At 40.1% G+C, this 23,553-nt stretch overlaps 1 protein-coding gene and 1 pseudogene across 2 annotated transcripts in view; one reads left to right on the forward strand and one right to left on the reverse strand.

Moving 5' to 3' along the window:
* Nucleotides 1-13,391, forward strand: part of LOC308688879 (adhesion G protein-coupled receptor E3-like) — a gene marked incomplete at both ends in the record, with an annotated part of 30,752 nt that extends 17,361 nt beyond the window's left edge. Inside the window, 4 exons of the mRNA XM_081362318.1 lie at nt 4,428-4,494; nt 4,577-4,668; nt 7,310-7,460; nt 13,257-13,391. Coding sequence (XP_081218444.1) covers nt 4,428-4,494; nt 4,577-4,668; nt 7,310-7,460; nt 13,257-13,391 — 445 coding nt within the window. The remainder of the gene's footprint in view (nt 1-4,427; nt 4,495-4,576; nt 4,669-7,309; nt 7,461-13,256) is intronic.
* LOC308687966 (dnaJ homolog subfamily B member 1-like) overlaps nt 1-21,349 on the reverse strand; it is a 57,827-nt pseudogene extending 36,478 nt beyond the window's left edge. The window contains exon 1 of the transcript in view: nt 20,917-21,349. The product of the transcript in view is annotated as a dnaJ homolog subfamily B member 1-like (transcript). The remainder of the gene's footprint in view (nt 1-20,916) is intronic.
* Between the last annotated feature and the right edge of the window lie 2,204 nt (nt 21,350-23,553).

A 23,553-nucleotide genomic window follows, 5' to 3' on the forward strand; every position in this document is an offset into this window, starting at 1 on the left:
GTGATGAATGAGCATTATTGAAGACACCTGATGTTAACAAGCAGAATGATCTGAATTGTCTATGTAATTTACTTTTCCTAATTGAATATTCTGCTCGTCACCATTGTTGAGATACATTGACTGAATCTTGACGTCTGTGTGTGCCTAAAAAAAAAAAAAAAAAATTAAAACAACTTTTAAGAAATCTTTTATATTATATTAAAAATTCTGGGCATTTATGCAGATTCACAGTAATGCTGCAACTAACAACATACATCTAAGTCAGAAAGAAGGATCTTAATGAGTTCAGTGATAAAGTTCAAATGATGAATGTCATAATATAACCAACACCATCAAAACACTTTTTTTCTTTGCTCATCTGGCAGTTATAACTCAGATACAACAGCCAAACAAAGTCTAAAGTAAACACATAAGGCTCAAGAGACCAACTAAAGCAAACACCCATCACCACAATGGTAACTTACAATTTGTGATTTTCTCCTTCTGTGATTCTGCTTGTTAACATCAGGGGCTCGTTCTTCGTACGTCGCTAACTCAGTTAGCTGGATTTGATTGTTGACGATTTGGCATGATCTTGGATCGTTTGGTTCTTCAAAGCTCATCCTGGACTTGCTGTCATAGCAACAGGTGTGCAAGCTTAAACCTGCTCGGGAGCAGGCTTATTTCATGTAAACAGGATTAGATCGCGGCTTCATAAGCGGAGCTGATATGGGAAGTCCAGCGCAGCGCGATAGTGCACTTTCTGAGATGTTTTTTTCTTTTCTCGTGACTCGTGAGATTGTCGTTTACATTATTAAATTGTTGGAAACGCACATTTATTTTCGACTTGTCCGAGTCTGGCTTTAAATACAGCACAAACTGTTTGCATTGCCCTAAGATTATTTGCGAGTGGCTCTTTCCTTTACACTATTGGAGATGCGGAGAAGTTGATGGAAAGGGCTGTCTGTCGTTTTTTTTTTTTTTGGCATTTCCAAGCCACTTAAGACCCAATGTTGTAAAGCAGTTTTTTTTAAAGCAATTTTTTTAGGCTATCATCATTTTTTATGAAGATCATACAATCATGACCATGCCGATTACAGTATGTCACTCAGGCTTCACTAACGTGATTGGTAAAATAGACTATAGGCTACCATCAAGGCCTCAATGAAGGGGATTATGTGAACAGAAAGGGGGATTATGTGAACAGAAAGGGGGTTCACAATGTAAATGTGCAGCCCAGTTACAATTGGGATTCTTAATATTCCAGATTAATAATATTATATCAAATAAAAAAAGGCAGTTGACTAAAATCTTCCATAATCACAAAATGTGAAAGCAAAAAGGCCAAGATCTGTGCATTACTTAAGAATTTTCAGAGATTCACATTCCTGCACATTATTTGAAAGTGGTAAGGAAAGTTCCACAATTAAATATCAAGCTCACTGTATTACATACACTTATTGATCCTAACAGAACTGCATTTTTTCATAGGTGATTATGACATGTTCCTGCAGACAGGTGTTTTATGACCCCATTCCCTGACCCAAACCAGTTACAATGCAGCTCTAGCCAGGACAAGGGCACACAATGAAATGAACTTCAGCTAACTAAAGGGAAGATTTCAGTGTCTGAAAAGTCTGAGGGTTGCACACCTGACAGGGCCTGTGACATTGTTGCATGTGCCATATTACACAACATTGCCAAAAAAAAAAAATCATTAAATGTTTAATAAAAGACAAATATGCTTAGTTCCTTGAGTTTTATTTCAATTGTTCTTTGTAAAGAAAAGCCAGTGGTCAAGTGCCTGCAACAAGAGATATTAGACACATGCCTCATGCAACAAATAAAAAGGAAAAGTTGGCTATCCACTGCCCACCTGTAGGCCTGTCTCCTCTGTCTGTGCAGACTCTTCTGTAGACCTTTCTATAGATGTGGAATCCTGCAACTTATATTGCAGCCATAAAGCATACAAGTATAAATTAAGTAAAGTTATTTATGCACTTGCAGGTAGGCTAGTTCCTCCATATGACAGTTATCTGAGAGGGTTTATTCACTGTCCAGTGCAATGGAAACAAATAGACATTACAAGGTCTTATACTTTCTTTCCTCTGGAAAGTTAGAAAATGTCCACTTACTGCACATATTTCAGCCACCACTTTCTTGGGAACAGATACAAGTGTTGGTGTGTTATGTAAAAGTGCACAAAAGAGGAAAACACAATGTCATTACAATGAACTACACTGGGGAAAAATGCGATCAATAACTCATGGCAAAACATTTTTACATTATCATAAGTTTATCAGTTTTCACTTTCACAAGTCAAAGCAATTCATCATTACTTTTAATGCGGCCTTCATTTAATGCAGCAATATTTGTACAATTATTTTACAGTGTAGGCTACTAAGATCTTTTCTTTTTTTCAGCCTTTTTCTTGGTTGCTTTTATAAACAGACAACCATTTATTTAACAGTGCCTTTTATAGAAGAGAAGAGACTATAATATAACTAAAAATTACCATTAGGCTGTGTAGAATATTTTTGTACTTCACTTTTATTAGTTCCCATGTTCTAGTGTGGTGACTCTGACATTACAATGAACAAAGTAGCCTAATTATGCAATTATTAAAATACAAAAAAGGCTAATAAGTGATAAAAACATCTAACATGGCCACTTCTAACAGATTTAAATTTTCTGCTACTTTTTGCCAGCCCTCTCTCCTGGCTTTTGCAGACTTTGTGTTCCCTGGCGTTTTGATTAAACATTAAAATTCCGAATAAACTTCGACTATCTTGCTCTGTTGAGGAGAAAAACTGTGCGCGCTCTTTGGCCACGCTGAACAGCCAATAGCAGCGTTGCTGATCAATGTTTCTACGATCGATACATATCCCCTTTTAAGCCAGCGCATGAACGCGCAGTTATCTCAGATAACTCAATCCAGCTATACTAATCATAAACAACAGGTGTGTTCGAAGAACCCAATTAGCCGGATCATGATTAGCACGATGATATCATCTTGGATGTGTCATTTGATCTCTGATGTAATAAGCAACGTACGAAGAACGAGCCCCAGGTGTCTTCAATAATAGTCAATCATCACTAAATTAATCACTTAGTTATCTCATTAACTTAAACACTCTTGAGTGTGGACTCATACACTCCCAGGAGTGTTAATTTAACACTGGATGTTTCGCTGTGTACAAAGAGCCGTAGTTAACTGACAAGCTGAGCCATATCGCATTAAATATCGCTGGCGATACGTCCGCAATATTAATGCGATATGGCTCAGCTTGTCAGTTAACTACGGCTCTTTGTAGTAAATGCCGCTCCATCTGAAAGCAGGTGATGGCGATTTACTACTAATCAAGGAACCGGCTTTACTGACGAGATGCGCATAACAATATCGTGCGATATATCGCCCAGCCCTAGTAACGTCTTGCGCACATTGGCCCGCACCTTAAATATAAAATACAAAATATGAATTTACCCGGCTACTAGCAATCATTTGTTCGTCAGCTGTTAAAACATACCTGTAGTGCGATTCACACGGTACCCAAACAGCTTGGTATTAAGCACTCATTAAAATCACGACATCCCACAGAGTTCCTCTGTCCAACCTTTAACAGATAATTAATCATGTAATCCCTGTGAGACAACCCCACAAACAAGCCATGCTAGTATAGTCACTGCCAACAGCTCTTACCATGCAACATTCACGCTTCCCGCCGGAAACACAGTGTCTCGCTCAAATGATGCAGAGAGAGAATGCACTCTCATAGCGACACCCCTTTTATACGGGAGGAACGCAATTAAAAGGCACTCCCCCTTCATATTAAATAACCCGACAGAAATAAAACAGTACTGCTACAGTCGTTCAACTGGTGATTATAATTCAGAAACAACAGACAAACAAAATCTAAAGTTAATAATATATGGGTCAAGAGTCCAACTAAAGCAACCATTGATCGTCATAACGGTAACTTACAATTTGTGATTTTCTCCTTCAGTGATTCTGCTTGTTAACATCAGGTGTCTTCAATAATGTTCAATCATCACTAAATTAATCACTTAATTATCTCATTAACTTCAACACGCTTGAGTGTGGACTCATACACTCCCAGGAGTGTTAATTTAACGCTGGAGTTTTTGCTGTGTACAAAGAGCTGTAGTTAACTGACAAGCTGAGCCATATCGCATTAATTATCGCTGGCGATACGTCCGCGATATTAATGCGATATGGCTCAGCTTGTCAGTTAACTACGGTTCTTTGTAGTAAATGCCGCTTCATCTGAAAGCAGGTGATGGCGATTTACTACTAATCAAGGAACCGGCTTTACTGATGAGATGCGCATAACAATATCGCGATTCAAATCGCCCAGCCCTATGACTCAGAGATCAACACCTTCATCCTTCATGTTTGTTCATTTAATTATTTTTCTTCCTCTAAACAGGTGCTGGATTAAAATGGATAAAGGCTTTAACTGGAGTTTTCAGGGACCTGTTTGCGTCATACTAGCAGTAAGCACATTTCTCATCATGACTTTGGATTAAAAGAAAAAGTGATTAAAGATTAATGACTGTTGTTTCTCTTATTGTGCAGTTAAACATGATTCTCTTCATCTACATCATCATCAGTCTGACCTCCACCTTGAAAAATCTGAACGCTGAAGTTTCACATATGAAACAAACCAAGTAACAAACAATATGATTTGAACACTCCATGAAATGTGTATATATATATTGTTATATATATATATATATATATATATATATATATATATATATATATATATATATATATATTTCTAGACACCTTTAACCTTATTTTGATTATTCTCAGGTTAGGTAAAGTCAAATGTGTCCTAAATCATAAGCATCTGAATTTTCATACTCACAATCCACAGGTCAGAAGACTTCTTCATGGTCTGTTCAGCTCACTTTTTTAGAAATCAAAGAGTTTTGGCAGGAGAGAGTAGCAAAAGAGTTTCTTAGTTTCAATTAAATATAGTTTTATTATCTACAGGTTAATTAGTTTACATATAAAGTACTAATATATAAAAAACAAGACAAAACAACATCAAGAGTAAATCATTTACAAGCGTTGTAACACCGGAGAGGCCATTAAGAATCAGCGTCTGCCTTCATCTTCTCCTTTCAGCCTTTTATAGACCATCTGATTTCTTGAGGTCGTCATCTTTGGAAATTCCCTCATAAATGATCAGTCTCTTACAGAAAATTTATTAAAACTTGAGGTGTCATGAGTTCTGGGAATTCATTTTGGACCTGTCTTTATAAAGCCTTTCTCCTCTTAGTCTTCCTTCTTCAGACTTTTCTTCTTTGTTGCATTCTGCGCTTCGTCCGCAACACATCTAGGCATGTGCCGGTATCAAATTTTCATGCTGCGATTAATTGATTGAGCTTTTATCACGGTATACGGTATTATCACGATATTTTAATTGCTCAAGAGAAACAGATGGATTGGGAGGGGATGTAGAAAAAAATCAACTTGCATCACAATAGGTGTAATTGTGATTGTCAAAACATTTGGTAACTAAACATAATTTTACACAATTTGCACGATTTCAATTCAATTCTTGGGATTTGATTTCAATCTTGATTCAATATTGACTCTTTGGATAAATATTAGGTAGGCTACATTAGATAGCCTACATGTTAATTTTTCTCAAGAAAAAATATATCTCACACAATGCTGTAAACATAGGCCTACAGAGAGCCCTGTCAGCTGGTATTATTAAAGGTTAAAAATTAACATATAAAAATAAATATAATTTGGTTTTCATTATAATAACAATTATGACACAAGTAAAAATCTAATACAAATGTAATATTGTGCACATATTTAGCAAAATACTCCTCTCTATAGCTATTTTTTTTTTCTAGTCAACTAACATGTTGGTCATTAAATGGCTTTCCTGAGGTAAATGTAACGTTCTGTGACATAATTGTTCAGCTGCAGTTTTATTGACCTCTTTTCGTGGTTGAAAAACACTGATTGATCGATATAGAGAGCCTAAGTCCCGCCCCTCCGCTTCCGGCTCATGGGACCTTATTTCGGAAAAAATATGTATGGAAGTCAATGGCGAGAGACAATTTATCTTTTTATTCCGTCTGAACTGTGCCCTGAACTACACGTATGATGTTTGTCAATTTAAAAGGTAATTATGAAAGTCAAGAAAGTCTCGCGCCATTGACTACCATACAATATTTTTTCGAAGTAAGGTCCCATGGTGGTCTACCGGAAGGGGAGGGACTTAGGCTCTCTATTATGTATGGGGCATTAATACCTTTCGGTAAGTTGTACTGTATCTTTAAAAAAAAAAAAAGTACGTTAACAGATGACCGGTTTGCTTGAACTGAGGCGCTACAGCGATCGGTCATGTCACATTTACAAGCGCCAAAACGGTATTTATTGTCTGAATTTCGTAATAAAATGGACAGAACCTGATAGCTGAGAATTTTTTTCATATCATATGTAGTCTGCTCTGTCTAATCTGTCAGGTGTCAGTGTCCTCTTTGCTCCGTGATTTTTCTCTGCGTGAGAAAATGGATGTGTGGCGCGAGAGCGTGTGAAAAGTGTAAATTGCGTGAGTCTCACGCTAAATGCGTAGATTTGGCAGTCCTGCTTTTAGAAGGGGGATAAATCCTGTATTTTACTGTCTATGGATAAATCGTCGGCAGCGTTCCTCCTTCCGCCATGCTTCTTCTCCTTGTGAGGATTGTTTACATTAGACTAGAGTGCGCACTGTGCCGCATGCACACAGTGCTTCTACATGTGGGGATTGTTTACATCAGAGGGGGCACGTGTTTTGCGCAGCATATACGCAGTGTTTGTTGAAGCGGTTGATGGTAAATAAGCTAATACACGATATAAATTCTGATCTATTATTTTTCACGGTATTTTGAAGTGCCCGCGATAACAATATCGTGCATATTCATTACCGCGATTTATCGCATTACCGAGTACCGGCACATGTCTAAACACATCCGACGGCAATGCTTGCATTTATCTTCTTTCTTTAGCAAATGCTAATACATGCTTCGTTCCTCTCTGTGCTTTTTAATTAATGCTTAAAACATTAAGTGTGGTATGTTTTTCTTTATAAACCACTTTCTCAAAAAAAAACATTTTACAATAACAATTGCAGAGTTTTTCTTCAAAAAACACTTTCTTAATAAACAAGTTTCAAGTGTGGTTGATTACAATACAGAAGTGTTCTACAGACAAAAAGGCATACTTATAACAGGACAATTGCAGATTTTCCACAACAATATAATCAATAAATATATATTAACTCTCCATCTTTCTCTGCAGGATTATGACATTTAAAACACTGGCTCAGTTTGTGGTTCTTGGTTGCTCCTGGATTCTGGGTTTCTGGAAGGAGCTGGAGATCCTCTTCCTGATCTTGAACTCCCAGCAGGGAACCTTCATGTTCCTGGTCTATTGTGTCCTCAATGATCAGGTCAGACATCAGTGCAGACAGTCTACCAGAAAATCATCTCTCACCTACTTTATATTAAAGGGTTAGTTCACCCAAAAATGAAAATTAGCCCATGATTTACTCACCCTCAAGTCATCCTAGGTGTATATGACATTCTTCTTTCAGATTAATACAATCAGAGATATATTTAAAAATGTCCTGGCTCTTCCAAGCTTTATAATGGCAGTGAATGGCCGTTTATGTTAATAATCCATCCATGATAAAAGTGCTCCACATGGCTCTGGGGGGTTAACTGTACGTACACACCACCGCCGTCTTGAGCTGCAAAGAAACTCTGGCCGCCCTGTCAAGGACGCTTGTCAAAAAGTACGGGGAAGCTTGTTGATGCTTTGGCTGCTCTGACGTAGCAGCATTCTATGTTCGATCATGAGAGAAGAGAAGTGTCACACCATGAAATGTAAACAGAAAAAACAAGCAATACATTGACGCGCTCGTGTTGTTTGAAGACGGTGAAGGTGAGTGCGCGCGTGCTGCATCATGACAATTAATCCGCGAATCACATGTGTCAAGGGCCGGGGAGCAGCTGGCCCGTACGGTTAATGAATCACAGATTAACTACGATAGCCTACCTATTCTTGACATCGCACATCCTGACTGACGTGGATTCGTACATCGCAATATCGATGCTTAAACGATACATAGTGCAGCCCTACTGGCAAGACAGAGACAAATTTGAGTATCTATCAGTACTAGTTAAAAATATTATAAATCATCAACTATCCCAGCTATTTTATCCCATGCCTTGTTCTTTTGTAATTGGTCCCTATAAGCAAAAAACGTCATATCATAAATGATAGGAAATCCAGAAATGGCGATGATCAGCTTCTCCTCTGTTTTCTCGGAACTAATGTTTTGGTAGGAACGAAAGTTTACATCGTATGTTTCTCCGGAATCAGCCAGCGGTGAAGGACGTCTAATTTCTGATTGGTTGCTGGCGTTTTGCCGCTGCTTGCTGCTGAACCGCGTCAAAACTCATTAAAGTTTGTGTGAGAAAAATAGCTAGCTTCCGGCAGACGGCCGTACGCAAGTCGACTTGCACCAAAAGAGTAACCAGTGACGCATGTATGATGTAGATGTAGGAGTGGCGTAAGCTTTGACGCCTCTCACGGTTCAAACAAACAGGGCTGGGCAACAAACTCAAGCTCCTCTCATATTTTCTCTAAAAAAATTGTCTTTTTAAACTAATTTGTGACTGGTGTTTTGTTTTGCTCTATCTCCGTGTTCGTCATTACGTTGTGCGTCAGGTCAAGGGTCACTCTTTCACCGAAACGGCCATTCACTGCCATTATAAAGCTTGGAAGAACCAGGACATTTTTTAATATAACTCTGATTGTATTCGTCTGGAAGAAGAATGTCATATACACCTAGGATGACGTAAGGGCGAGTAAATCATGGGCTAATTTTCATTTTGGGGGGAACTAACCCTTTAACCCTTTAGAGCCGGCTGTGTTGTCGTGACACATACCAGCAAGCTGTATTCATTTGACCGTAACTATTCAACCGTTTTCACTATCAAAACCATTCAAATTGCCCCTGACAGTAGACAACATCCGCTTTTTGGCAATATACAGCTTTTTTTTTTTTTTTTTTTTAATTCAAATTATGTACTAAGTACAAACAGATGATTACTCCAGTCAAACCCACATCCACCCCCTAATGCTGCGATAGATATTGTGAGGTAAAGGTAGGTATACTTGTGAACAATAACTGACGGCAAATGACAGAATTAGACTAAATACAGATGGACGTAGATGGACAGGCAGGAGGACAGACATATACAGACGATAGACAGGTAGACGTTAACAGACAGGCAGAAAAACAGATACAGACGATAGACAGACAGACACTAATGTACAGACAAGCAATTTACTGAACAAAAACAGACCGATATGCGAATGGATTGGGAGTGTGTGCGAGGTGATAGAAAGAGAGAGAGAGCAAAAAGAGAGAAGTAGGGTAGGATAGAGGGTGGGAGAGGGGGGTTGTAAACATCAGCATAATGACCAGGAGAAGAGAGGGGGAGGGTGCATATGTTGAGTATCGCCGTTGTTAGGAGTGTAAATGGCACAGTTATTGCTGAGTTTGAAGAAAGGTTATGAAAGGGTTCCAGATGTCTTTGGAGGCTGATGTTTTGTTCTTCTTTTGAGCTGAGAGCTCTTCTGTAAGGATGTGTTCTGAAATTAGGTTGATCCAATGAGTGTCTAGATTTCCAGTTTTGAAAGACTATTTTCTTAGCAATAGATAGGGAGACAAGTACTGGATATTTCAATTTCTGTGGAATGAGGATGGAAGTGGTGTCTCCTAGAAGACAAAGTGTGGGGGAGAGTGGGACTCTACAGTCCAAAATGGTAAAGAGTGTCTTTGTGACTGATGTCCATAGGGAATTGACAGGCTGACAGGACCAAGTGGCATGCAAATATGTGTCAGTGCTCCCCAACGTGCAGTGAGGGCAGATGTCTGTGTCGGCTATTCCCATTTTGAATAGTTTGCTTTGGAATGATTGATTTTATATTGTATGACTTGTAGGTTGGTGTTGGAGGTCATAGAGAATTTATTCTTGCAAATATTTGTCCAGAAATCTGGGGTTGGAAGGAGGGCCAAGTCATTTTCCCATTTTGCTTTTGGGAGTGTTATGGGAGAGTTTGTAGTGGCAATCACTTTGTAGAGTTTAGAAATTGTTTTATGTGGATGGTCTGCAAATCTTAATAGCTGTTCAATGGTGTTTGTAGGTTCCAGTGTGCTATGTTTATTAATTTTGGTTTTAATTATTGCTTTCAATTGTTGGAAAATGAAGGAACTGATCCTTTTCAACCCCATATTTCTGAACAATTGTGTGAAAAGTTGAGAATTGGTTATTTTCAAACATTTGCTGGAGGTGGGTGATACCTTTAGATTCCCATTTGGGGAAGTGAATTGGTGTCTTGCGTAGTAGGAAGTCAGGATTGTGCCATAAGGGGGTGAGTCTACAAGGTGTTAGGGCGGATTTAGTGATTCTATTAGTTTTCCACCAGGCTGTCAGAGTGGTGCTAATAGTGATGTATTTGAAAAAGTCCATTTTTTTTACTGTTTGTGGTAGAAATGGTAAATCTGCAATTGAAATTGGGATTGTTAGATGTTGTTCTAATGCTAACCACGGGTGGAAATTTTGCTTCTGTGTCCATTTAAAGAGATATTGTAGCTGATTTGCAAGAAAGTAATGGTGGAAGTTTGGAGCTTCTAGACCACATTGCTGTTTGGAATTCTGTAGAGTGGCAAGTGCAATTCTTGAAGGTTTGTTTTTCCAATAAAAGTGAGTTGTAAGTGAGTCTAGAGCAGGGGTCGGCAACATTTTTGTCATAAAGTGCCATTTTTAAGTTTCTGAGTTCATCACTGTGCCACAACACACACATAGCCTATATTTATATAAACACATACGTACATACATATATATATATATATATATATATATATATATATATATATATACATACATACATACATACATACATACATACATATACATACACACACACACACACACACACACTCATATAAATACACAAACATTTTACATTTTCATAATGGCTTACACAGAAATAGTACAGAAATTAAAAAAAATTCTCTTGAAATTTGTTTTAGATTTAGATAGACAATTGAATAGTATTTATAACTCTAGATGCACCGATTACAATTTTCTAGGCCGATTCCGATTTTTCATTGAGTTTGACCTGCCGATACCGATTTTAGCCGATTCCGTTTTCTTTTTTCTAACCACTTTACAACACACAGAAATATATATATATATATACAGCTATATATATATATATATATATATATATATATATATATATTTTTTTTTTTTTTTTTTTTTTTTATAAAATATCATATCCTTTTACCCAAACTGAATAATAAAAACAAGTTTAAATGGGTAGATTTTATATAAATATTTTTGAGTCTTCATTTTCTTTTCTGACATAACCTAATCCAGTTCTTGTTAAAACACACTAGACATGCACATTCTGTGCATTTTAGGCACTTTTGTTTGAAATCATATTTATTTTGTCAATCAATGTGTGCTTTCACTTTAACTGAGCGTGAGCAGCGCAGACAAAATAGACTCGGCGGCGAAACCCTCGCTTCACTGCTGCTCACGCGACGCTCCTGTTGGGCGCTCACGCGCTGCTCCCGGTGTGAATGCACTCATTGATTAACATGCACGCCGAAAAAAAATTGTGTGAAACGGCCGTAATTCACCGGGTTTTCTACATGTGCGTTCCGTGTGCACATGTGATGATGGTGTTGCGCGATGTTAATCATGGGGAGCCCGAGTGCATTTGTCCGTCATAAAATCGGCATATGTCAGACTGACCGGCCGGTCGCCGGTTATGGCCGATCACGTGAAAATCGGCTGATTTCGGCCACCAGCGGATCAATCGGTGCATCTCTAACTTAATAAAATAAGCTTTTTTTACTATGAGGAATTATTACATCAAAATGTAGATCTGTGTGCAGGTAGACTACTTTATCTGAATGAAATACATACACTTCTCTCGCATTTGCTTGCGTGCCAGCGATTAACCCTCCTTAGTGCCTTAGGTTGCTGACGTCTGGTCTAGAGTTTTGAACCAATGGTCAGTAGGGGTGGTCGGGATCATTGAAAAGAGGTAATTAATTTGAGGGAGGGTTTTCATTTTGACTGCTGCCATTCTACCAATTAGAGATTATTATACCAATATATGTCTTATTACGGTAATGTCATGCTTTCCGTCTACAAATGACAGCAGCACGGGAAGGAAGGATTAAAAACAGAGAGATACGACGAGCAGCAGGTTAGAGTGTTTTGGATTGCATAAAATAATAAAAGAAACGAACAAATACATGGCGAAAGAAGTGTTAGACAGCAGAAAGGGGGATTGGGATGATTTTTAATGAAACTTGGTTGGCGGATGGCCGTTACTCTCTCACCTATCTAAGTATGTAGTGCGTGCATGTGTATGTGCATGTGTATAATACATGTAGATGTATTATACTGTTGTTCATTTTTCAACTTTAAAGTGTTAGTTTCTTTCGTTCTTGATTTGTTTCTGTTTTTTTTTTTTTTATAAATAAAAATCAGTAAATTCATTCTCGTTTTTTTATTTTTGTCTATTTCACGAGTTCACACTTACAAATAAGTCAGATAGAATAAATGCGTATTTGGCGTGCTGTCCGAGGAGAGGGCTCCGGGCTCGGTATTCGGCCCGAACCCAGAGTACTCCCCCCGTATTCCTGGCTGTGAAAGAACAAGCCAAGAGTGAGGAGTCGGGGTGGTGGAGGGATGCTGAAAACTGTCAAGGAAGATAGATGAGTTGACAGAGTGAATATATATGCTTCCTCTCATGCTGATAGGGTAGACATGGTAATTGTTTGATGAGTTGATTGATTACTTGATTATTTGAACGTGCTCCTCCCGAACTTTGTTAATAAAACATCATTTAAATTCTATTTACAAACTCACCACACACAATGGTCAATAACTGTAATTTGTTGAAAGCTATTCTTTTCTGAAAAAGATGACACCTTGCACATTAAGATAGCACATTGTTTTAGAATTGTACAGTAAAAAAAAAAAAATATGTGAAAAACGCCTATTTTAGCTTCAGGTTCTAAAGGGTTAAGTTAATTTTTCATTTCTCATCTTCTAAAATGAAATTCTTGAAAAATAACCTGGACATGTTCTGTGTTTTTGTTTTTTTTAAACCAGAGTTTAAAACTATTTCTCTTCTCATTCTTGTCCAGGTCAGGCAGCAGTACAGGAAGTTCTTCAAATGTCCATCAAGACACAGTGAAGACATAAGCATCCATATTCAGCAAAATCAGTGTTATAAAAGTGATTCTGTCGTGACCATCTCAGTTACAAATTTCACTAGTTAACCTGCTATATATTTACAGCGGTCAATACACTTATGTGAATCTATACATTTCTTTAAGTGCAACATTTCTTTGGTAGAGGAACTACCATGATTTTTAGAGGCTTGTATACTGGGTTACACTTTTAATATTCTAAAAAAATAATATGATAAAGCAATTATTTTTCAGTTTAAAGTGTTTTATTATTTTTCAGTTTAAAGTGTTTTATTAAAGCAGTGTGATATCTGTAACATTTCAAATCTTATTTGTTACAAATTTGTCCTCTATCTGACTTTGAGCTTTTGAGTTTCTGCATCAAGTGTTGTTTCACATACTTAGAAGAGAGAGGATCCAAGCAATCACTTTGAGCCACCACTATATTGGAAATTACTTTTAGTGGCATCACTAAATGGTCACATAAGACCATATTAGCAGAAAAAGTACAGGCTGCTTTCACAGAAAGTCTTCCCTGAGGTGTCCAAAGGATCAGGCTGCTGATAAGAAACGCCTTGGGTTACTATTGTAGGGAACGAGACGTTTCTTATCAGCAGCCTGATCCTTTGGACACCTCAGGGAAGACTTTCTATCGTACTCAACGCTTTGGGGAATGCCTTCGGCATGACGCATCTGAAGTCTGTAATGGAACTATTCCAATCTTGATTGGTTCTGTGTCTTTCGTCACTCGTGACATTGCATGTGACGGTGATCCAGAAGCTATATAAGGACAACGGAACATAGCCGCGTCAGCTTTTAAAGGGTCGAAGCAAGTCATTCTCAGGAGCGTGAAAAGTGTGGCCGAGGGATGCAGCGTCTCGTTCCCTACTCAGGGAACGAGGGTTACAATAGTAACCCGAGGCGTTCCTTTTTGTAAGCGAACTCCCGCTGCATCGTACTCGACGCTTTGGGGAACGAATACCCACGCCGCCACACTGAGAGAAATACGCCCTGGTGTAAAGCATCTGGCACACTCACGGACGATAGAAATGAGTAGAGGGCAGATCCAACTAGCTTGTCATAAGATTTGGTGTAAGAAGGGGAGGTCTGGAGCCGGAGGCTCAACTGACCTCATGGATGGGGAACCCCAGACAGTAGAAAGTATTAGATAAGAGGTGAAGGCAAAAGCGCACCTTGTACTTCAGATATGAGTGGTTTCTGCAGATAACCAACTGTCTAATTGATAAAGGGGAATAGCTCCTTACCCTTGATACATCACTAGATGGATTGACTCCTCCCAGCCCGAGGCCTAACATAGGAACCTCCAAGGCTAAGACCTTGACCATCCGACACATGCAATGGAGGATGGAATACCTGAAGAATCATGATATTGCCTATAGGCACCTCAGTACCGGGGCAAAAATAATGTAGAGTTGCTCCCACGCTAGCAAGTAAGAGGGGGCAGCACCACCACTCTTCCAGGGAGTAAGACGAGCAGGAAGCAGACTCAATAGATTATTATATATACTCATGTATTTCACCCACAGGGCATGATGGGTGCCAGGGATAACCCATCAGCCTGATGCCAAAAGGCTGGATGACAGGATTCATCCTCCAATCTACAGGAACATGGAGTTTTAGTGGGAATGTCCCTACATGCCCACCCTTAGAGGCTTGCGGAGGGCACCAAGGCCGCCACAGAGGCCCTAAGCATGAACGGGAGACCCCGTTAGAGAGCAGGATGGAACACCAGTACTGAAGCTAGTGGGCAAAAATAAACTGGGTTCAATGCCCTCCCTAACTTAATTGTTTAGTTCCTAGTAGACTGGGGTTCTAGAATGGATGACCTAACCACCTCGATGGAAAGGGCAACATAATTATGGGTGGGACCCCTCAGGGGCTAGAGCCATAGTCTCCATAACTCTGGTCGTGGATGAAATAATGTACCACCGGCCTGAGACAGAAGATCTCTCCTAATAGGAATTTTCCATGGAGGACTCTCCAAGAGACTAATAAGGCCGGCCAGTACGGAGCTACAAGGAGTAATCTCACTCCGTACCTCCTGACCCTTTCTAGAACCCCAGGGAGCAAAGCGATCGGGGGAAAAGCATACAGACGTGACCTCGGCCACATCTGTACCATGCTATCCAAGCCTAAAGGAGCTGGATGTGAGAGAGAGTACCAGAGCTTCTCATGAGAAGCGAACAGGTCAACCTACGCCCGACCAAACTCTCTCCATATAAGCTCAACCACTTCAGGGTGGAGCCGCCATTCCCCAGGCCTCAGCCCCTGCCTCGACAGGATGTCTGCTCCCATATTTTCAACCCCAGGAATATAAATAGATCTGACAGAGAGAAATTTATCCTGGGACCAAAGAAGAATCTGATGCGCCAGTCTACAAAGAGGGCGAGATCTCAAACCTCCTTGGCGGTTGATATAAGAGACCACCGACATATTGTCTGTCCTAACAAGAACATGATGCCCTGAGGTCCACAAGGAAGTGCCTCAGGGCAAAAAATACAGCCAACATCTCCAAGCGATTAATATGCCATGTGACATGATGGTCCTTCCAAGTACCTCGGGTGTAACGGCCCTCCATAACCGCACCCCAGCCCGTGAGGGACGCATCCGTAGTCAGAGTCTTTCTCTGACATGGTGCTCCCAAAACCGGGCCTTGAGACAGGAACCATGGTTTCTTCCACATGACAAGAGAACGAAGGCATCTGCGCATAACTCTGATCATACGAAAAGGGTTTCCCAGAGGAGAAAATCCCTTGTTCCTGAGCCACCACTGCAAGGCCCTCATATGGACCAGACCAAAGGGTACTACCGTGGAACCTACAGCCATAAGACCCAAAACTGTTTGAAAGTGTTTGACAGTGATAGCCTGGCCTAACCTAATACTCTTCATTGTGTTTAAGATAGTATTTATACGAGCAGGAGACAATTGTGCCCGCATCGTAACTGAGTCCCACTCTACTCCCAGGAACGTAGTCCTCTGAAGAGGAGTTAAGGAACTTTTCTTCACATTGAGTCTCAACCCCAAGCACCTCAGATGACGCAAAACAACATCTCGATGTTGAATTGCTAGTTCTTTTGACTGAGCCAAAATGAGCCAGTCATCTATATAATTTAAGATATGGACCCCCTGAAGTCTCAATGGAGAAAGGGCCGCATCCATTCATTTAGTGAAGGTGCGAGGGGATAAGGCTAGGCCGACTGGAAGAGTCCGGAACCGATGCACTTTTCCCCCAAAAGCGGATCTCGGAAACTTCCTGTGATGGGGTTAGAAGGGAACGAGGAGTTAAGGAGCTTGTGGATCTATCACGACAGACCAGTCCTCGGAGCTGGTCTGACTGACAGTCGGAATCTTGAATCTGAACCCCCTCGGAGGTTGATCCAGTACCTTGAGATCCAAACAAGGCCTGACTCCTCCCCCCTCATAGGAACTATGAAGTGCCGGCTGTAGAACCCGGGCTCCCGTAACCAAGGAAGAGCCCACTTTGAGGTTTCCTGTGTTAAGAGGGACTAGACTTCCTGTTCCAAGAACCGACCCTGCTCGGGGCTGGCCGACATGTGAACCATCCCTAGTAGATAATATTTGTGTATTAGCTCCAATGTAAGCAGGACCCCCTAGGCTATTTTTGAGGAACCCTCGGGGTATCTAAATATGCCATTATGTGGACCAGTCCTTCGAGACTGGCCTCGGCTATAAATTTCCAAATGGCTTCGGTGACCTGAAGCAGCTAACTGGCAGGAACTAACCGAAATATGCTCTCTACAGACCTCCTGAGAGGCGACGAACTCGACAGGGCCGCAACGTCCTCGGGCAGACACTGCGATTGTGTTCGCTGGAAGCCGATGTGTCCCGAAGCGCCATCGGCGGCGGGAAGCAGACATCGATTTCCTAGGGGCTGCATAATGGGGCGAGACTCTTGTACTCGCTCTCCTGGGGGAAAGCCCATAAGGGTCTGCGTGTTACGACAAGATCTCTTAGTCGAAGCCATCTTAACCCGAGAGACAGTCCTCAGACCTGTCTTCGGTATGGAGGGCTTTGTGCGAGAATGTTTCCTCTGACCCCAAGACTTATACGGGGGGGGGCACGAGAGGCAACCTTCTCAAAGTATGAGGAGCTGTCGGCTGGCCCCCTGGCAGCAACCCCATGAGACTTGGACTGACAACTGGGGATAGCTGATTGTCGCTCTGCCTCCTGAAGCCTCTCGACAACGGTCCTTGCCGCGTCGCCAAAGAGGCCAGAAGGCGAAAGGGGGGCATCGAGAAGGAAGACCCTGTCCTTCTCCCCGATCCCCAAGCGATTTAGCCATAAATGTCTCTCTGAGACGACTAGTGCTGCCATAGAACGGCCAATGGCACAGGCCGTCTCTTAATAATACGGAGAGATAAGTCAGCCACTCTACGAAATTTAGTAATACCGTCGAGTGAGACCTCCACCATATATGCTTTCCCTAACAAATTTGATGTACGAGATTTGGAGGAAAGTGTCTGAGCTATCAGGGGTGACGCAATGTCGGGGAGAAAATATTTTGCAAAATATTTCTCAACCCGAGGCATCACCTCATAACCATTCTCATTAGATTCCCTAATGGATACGTAAATATATATAATTGAAAATAATTGAGATGAACATGGATTTTTCCACGATCTCGATACCTCAGTATGGAGATAAGTGAAAAAAGGGAAGGCTCTGACACGAAGATTGTGACTGGGTCTGCAGGAAGCACTTATTTTTCATTTTATTTTTCTTAGTCGCTTCCTGCTTATTAAATGGCCTTTTTTTGTTTTTTTTTTACATTTAATTTAGCCACTGCTCTGGTTATAACCTCCAGCAACTCCTCAATAACGTGAATATGGGGTGGAGAATCCCCCTATCCACGTGATTCGGTGTTGATAATATCTAACTCCTCGGAGCCAGATAAATCAATGCCGTGTCTTTAACACGGTCGGAAGAAGCCGCAGCGCCGGCTTCCGAACCGTGCGCGAGACCACTGGAGCTGGTTAACCTGTTAACCTTTGCCAGTGCGCCCGCGCACTGAAGCGTTTTTTTTTTTATTTAGTTCAAATTTACTATCAGATTTAATGTTATGCCTTGACAAACTATACATCATTAAAAAGATATAATACTCAAGTTTCAGTATTTGACCACTATTGTATTCTGAGAAACTTATAGCGACAGTTATTTCTAAATTTCTGTCAGGAGTTATGAAATGAAAAAATGAGTCGATACCTTTAATATGAATTATGCGCGTCAGCCGGTTTCATTCATAAAAAAACTCCCGTGCTGTCGTCATGACAGCGATACACAAAACAACGTCCCTCAGGGCTTTTAGCTCAAAAATGTGCAGATTTGGAGAAATATTGATAGATTCTCATAGGTTTACATCAGATTTCTATTGACAGGAATAATATTTATTGAATTTATACCCAAATGCGTCGATGTAATCTTTATGAGCGTTTGGCACTCTCATTTACTGGGTTTTCAATTCATACCAGAAGCCTGAGGGCGCTATAAGCACAATAATAACCCATATATGGGACATGAAGAAGAGCCATAATCATGTGACATTCCAGGACGTCACTGATACCAGAGATACACACAAAGCTAACAAGAGATCGCGCTGTATCATGCAGATACAGATATTTTGAAGACAATAAACATGATTGCAATGATATTCGAGTTACCTGTGTTTTTCAAGCCATGCCAGGTATTTTAATAATAATAGATTATATGTATAATGTAATGCTAATCTATAGACCATCATTGTGCAGAATATGATCAAATAGTATATTTTCTGTCAGATTTTTTTTATCTGATGTCAAATTAGATCACAGAAGATTATTTAAAACACTTCACTTGCGTTTTAAAGTAAGTTTGAAGCACAAACATGGTTTTAATCTCATAAATTGTCATGTATTGATGGTGTGCTAAGCTAACATGCTAGCTAGCTCTTGGTGCTTCTATCTTGAAAAAAATGAACTAAATACAGAGTTTTAGACTTATCATCTTCAGATTTTAAACATAAAATGTTTAGACATGTGGCTTTAGCTGTAGTGCATTTCTAGATTGCTACAGGGTCAACTTCAATTTTATTTTCATGAAGATGTTTCATAAAAATAAATTTCTAATAACTTTACAAAACTTTAAAGCTATTTATAAAAAAAAATTCATTATGACAATAATTAATTCTACATTTACAATAAACTGCCAGGTGTCAGCTTTCAAATGAGATCATACTTGTGCTTTTAGTGCAAAGGGTTCATGAACTGTATCTGTTTCAGTGTGGGTATGTCATTTCTGGGGATTTTTCAAAAGTGGGCTTGCAGCTTAACAGGTTAATAAACACTGAGAAACGGTCGCAACCGTCTCAGTATTATATGCCAACCCCACGTGCGAATCCCATGCATACAAGCGGCGCACTGCCTCAACAGACGCGGGACCTGATGCACTGGGAACGCGAGCCTGATCTAATAGACCGAACAGGCTCAAACGGGAGTGGAGCTTTTTCATAGATAACTGAAAACAGTTCGCACAGACAGCGCCCTCGAGCACTGCCCGTGCATGCTCCACTCCCAGACAAACAACACAGAATGAGTGCGTGTCATCCTCGTTCGAATAGCGTGAGCAAGGGGACGCACACCGCCTGAGTCGTTTATCTATATTCGCCATATATATTGAGATAGACAGACAACACCAAATAAGATGTACAGTCACACAGAACGCTTGCTGAAGACAGAAAGCTGACGCGGCTATGTTCCGTTGACCTTATATAGCTTCCGGATCACAGTCACATGCAATGTCACGAGTGACGAAAGACACAGCACAAATCAAGATTGGAATAGTTCCATTACAGACTTCAGATGCGTCATGCCGAAGGCATTCCCCAAAGCGCCGAGTACGATGCAGCGGGAATTCCCTTACGAAAGGGAACTATATTATTGTAGCCCTGCAACATCACAACATGCTCTACTGTCCATCTTTGGAATAAGTAAACTTTGATGTGTTAGATGTGTGTAGTTGACAACAAAAAGCTGGCCAAGAGTTCGCAGCTGGAGACTTTCTGTTGGACTAAAATGGGGGGAAAACTAAAAATTTAGGAAGCTAAAAATGTACATGACAAACATATAAACCAATCTAGTCCAGCAATGTTTTTGGTCAGATAGTCTCTCATTGGCAGTACATTACAGAATAACAGTTCAACAATTTCAGCAGCCCCTCATATTCAACCTTTAAATACTATGAAACCAAAAATTGTCCAGCATTGCAGTATACACGGCTCAAGAAACCGGCAAAACATTTGCGATAGTGTCCTTGGCACTCTGGCTTAATCTTTCGGGAAACTTGACCTCATACTCGACAATCAAGTCCCCACGGCGATCTGGGGATTTCGAAAGAGGAAGACCCTCCCCGGTGACACGCCGTTTCATCCTGGGACGGACAATGTCTTGAGTTGTTAAGTTAACCGTGCAATTATCCAGTGTTGGAACGTTAATTGTGCAGCAAAGTGCATGAGAAAGTAGAGAAGAACGGGATTAGAAAAATACAGACAGGGAAGAAAAGAGTTTGTAAGCAAACTCTTAATATAGGAGCCCATCTTACCTCTTTGAGTGTAATTTTTGCAGAATAAATAATGTCCGATCCGTCTCTTCTGTACACTGGATGAGGCTTATCCTTCACCACAAACACCACAAATACGGGGATATTTGATGGTGTCTCATCCCCTTCCTTAGGGAAAGTAATCTTGGTTACTTCTTTCCAGCCTTTCTTCACTTCCACTGTAAGAATCTTGTCCTCAGTGCGCGTCGTTCTTCCGTCGGGATTCAGGCGTTTGCGGGAGATCTTTCATCTTCTTGGTGCAGCCAGTGAACACTTCTAGACTGACCCTCAGGTCGTGGGTCACGGGAGGATCCTGTTTCTTGGACAGTGCCTCGCTGGGACCTCGCATGTTAAAGGAGCTTGGGAAACCACCCATGCCAAACCTAGCAAATGGGTCATCAGTTTCCATTCCCTCATCCATGCCACCGTTACGACAAACATGTGTTCACACTCTTCCTAACTCAAATTCACAGAAACTGAACTTTTATGCAAAATCTCATCATTAATACAATAAGTTATTGTAGTTTAAATTAGGGCCGTAACCACCATAATAATTACCAACAAGTCCCCCGCAATAATTAGAAATGGCCATAATGTAATTAGAAAAATTAAAATGCTGTCTAACAGCACTCGTCAATGTCAAAATGTTTGAGATGACCAATCAAATCAAAGAAGGCGGGGCTTAATGTTCACATAAGACAGGTGTCCAACCAAAGTCCCTTTCCAGTTTTTGCACTGAAAGATTGTGGGGTGAGGTGTAACTAGATGTAAATATTTGACAACTGATTTACGATAGAAATGTTCAACGGCCGGCAACAGGCTAATATCAGTGATGCAAAAAACTAAAATTTTGCTTAGAGGAGACCGGAGAGTGTTGCATCAGGGGATGGTTGCAACATGTCATTTTTCTCCAATCGGAAACAAGCTAGAGTGATGACACTCCTACTGCACATTAGAGCTTAGATCGGGCCCAACAAATCAAGCCCGACCCTACCCGAGCCCGAGCACATTGTGTCCGAGCCCGGCCCGGCCCGACACATTCACTGTAATTATGAGCCCGAGCCCGATTTAAACCCGACCATTTTTAATATGTGGGCCGTTATAACCAGGGGCGGCGCCAGAATATTTTTTAACGCAGGTGCTGCTGTGCTAGAACATTTAAGCTACAGGGGGGAGCTGCACAGTTATATATATTATATAATTACTATTAATAAATGAGCAAAAATTGCCCACTCAATATTAAATATTCAGTTATTTTAATTATCACAATTAAAGTTTTAATTTTATTAAATTGAACAAGCACAACATTCAGCATTCAATCAAATATTCTTAAAGATTAATAATGTTACTACAACATATTGTTATTTCAACATAATATGTGTGTGAGCAACAAGCAAGATTTGTAAATTCGGTGACAGCGTGTGTTACGAGTTTCAAATGGTGTAAGTGACCGCGACGCGCCGGCGACTGCATGTCATGATTATATTGTCTGCTATAGGCCTATTGCTTTTTAAGTATTAAATCCAGGCAATTGGAATGTATTAAAATTAAGATACAATTTATACAAAACAAAATTCACTTTAAAGAAAAGCTTTCTTCAAAACGAAACTTAAACTTGAAACTAAATGTGCTTATTTAATGGCTAAAACACATAGGCTAGCCTACTACAGACTCTCTTTTTGTACAAATTGCTGCACATTCATTTAATTCTGAATTTTGCACATGTAAAGGAAAGGCATTTGTTTGTGCATAGTAAACATGTAACATTTATCAAGTTCATGTGCGTGCATTTATTAATTATCTTATGAATAATGCGTCAAGGAAGAAGCATGTAAACTGCATTGTTTGTTTATTCAGAAATAATTGAATGGATCGGAAAAGTAACAAAAGAGGACATTGAGGCCTGAGGCTGACTACTGTATGTACCCTTTAAGTAGGTTTAGTTCAGTAATGTTGTTCTCTTGTTAAGGGAGGGACAGTGATATTTCCGTCGCTGGTCATTAATAAACAGTGTTAACCACACAAAGTCCTTCGCTGTAAAGCTAAAGTGTGTGTGTTAAAACAGTCATTTGGTTGCTGTTGATCTGATGAGCTTCAACACGGTAAGACAAACACACTCTTACTTAAATGATTATTGCTCATATAACATACGTGTCTTTACATAAGAAATGTTGAGAATAGGGTGATTTACATATACTTGTTTAAGTTATGAATATATTAGCGCAAGTATTCATTACTTCAGTGAGCTCATTGTTTCTGCTTGAAATTATTACATTGTTTAAATTAATACATCTTTAACTAACTGTGACTTTGTATGTACATTTCTGAAATGCATATCTTAGACAGTTTCGTCTGATAACAGATCACTCTGAATTGTAATGTGGACTTGTGTATTTTCTGTAAAGCTGCTTTGAAACGATGTGTATTGTGAAAAGCGCTATACAAATAAATGTGAATTGAATTGAATGCTGTATTATAGACATATGTTATGCTGATGTGGGTCAGAATGGCTCCTCCTCTTCCTCTGATCTTCTTTCTGCTCATGATTCACGGTGAGTCTCTCTTACATTCACATTAGAAACACTCTGATGTTTTATTTAAGGCCTCATGAGCGGCTGATCTGCACTTTCTTCTGTCCTG

This window comes from Scardinius erythrophthalmus, assembly GCF_964197995.2.
Source record: "Scardinius erythrophthalmus genome assembly, chromosome: 3".
Lineage (NCBI taxonomy): Eukaryota > Metazoa > Chordata > Actinopteri > Cypriniformes > Leuciscidae > Scardinius > Scardinius erythrophthalmus.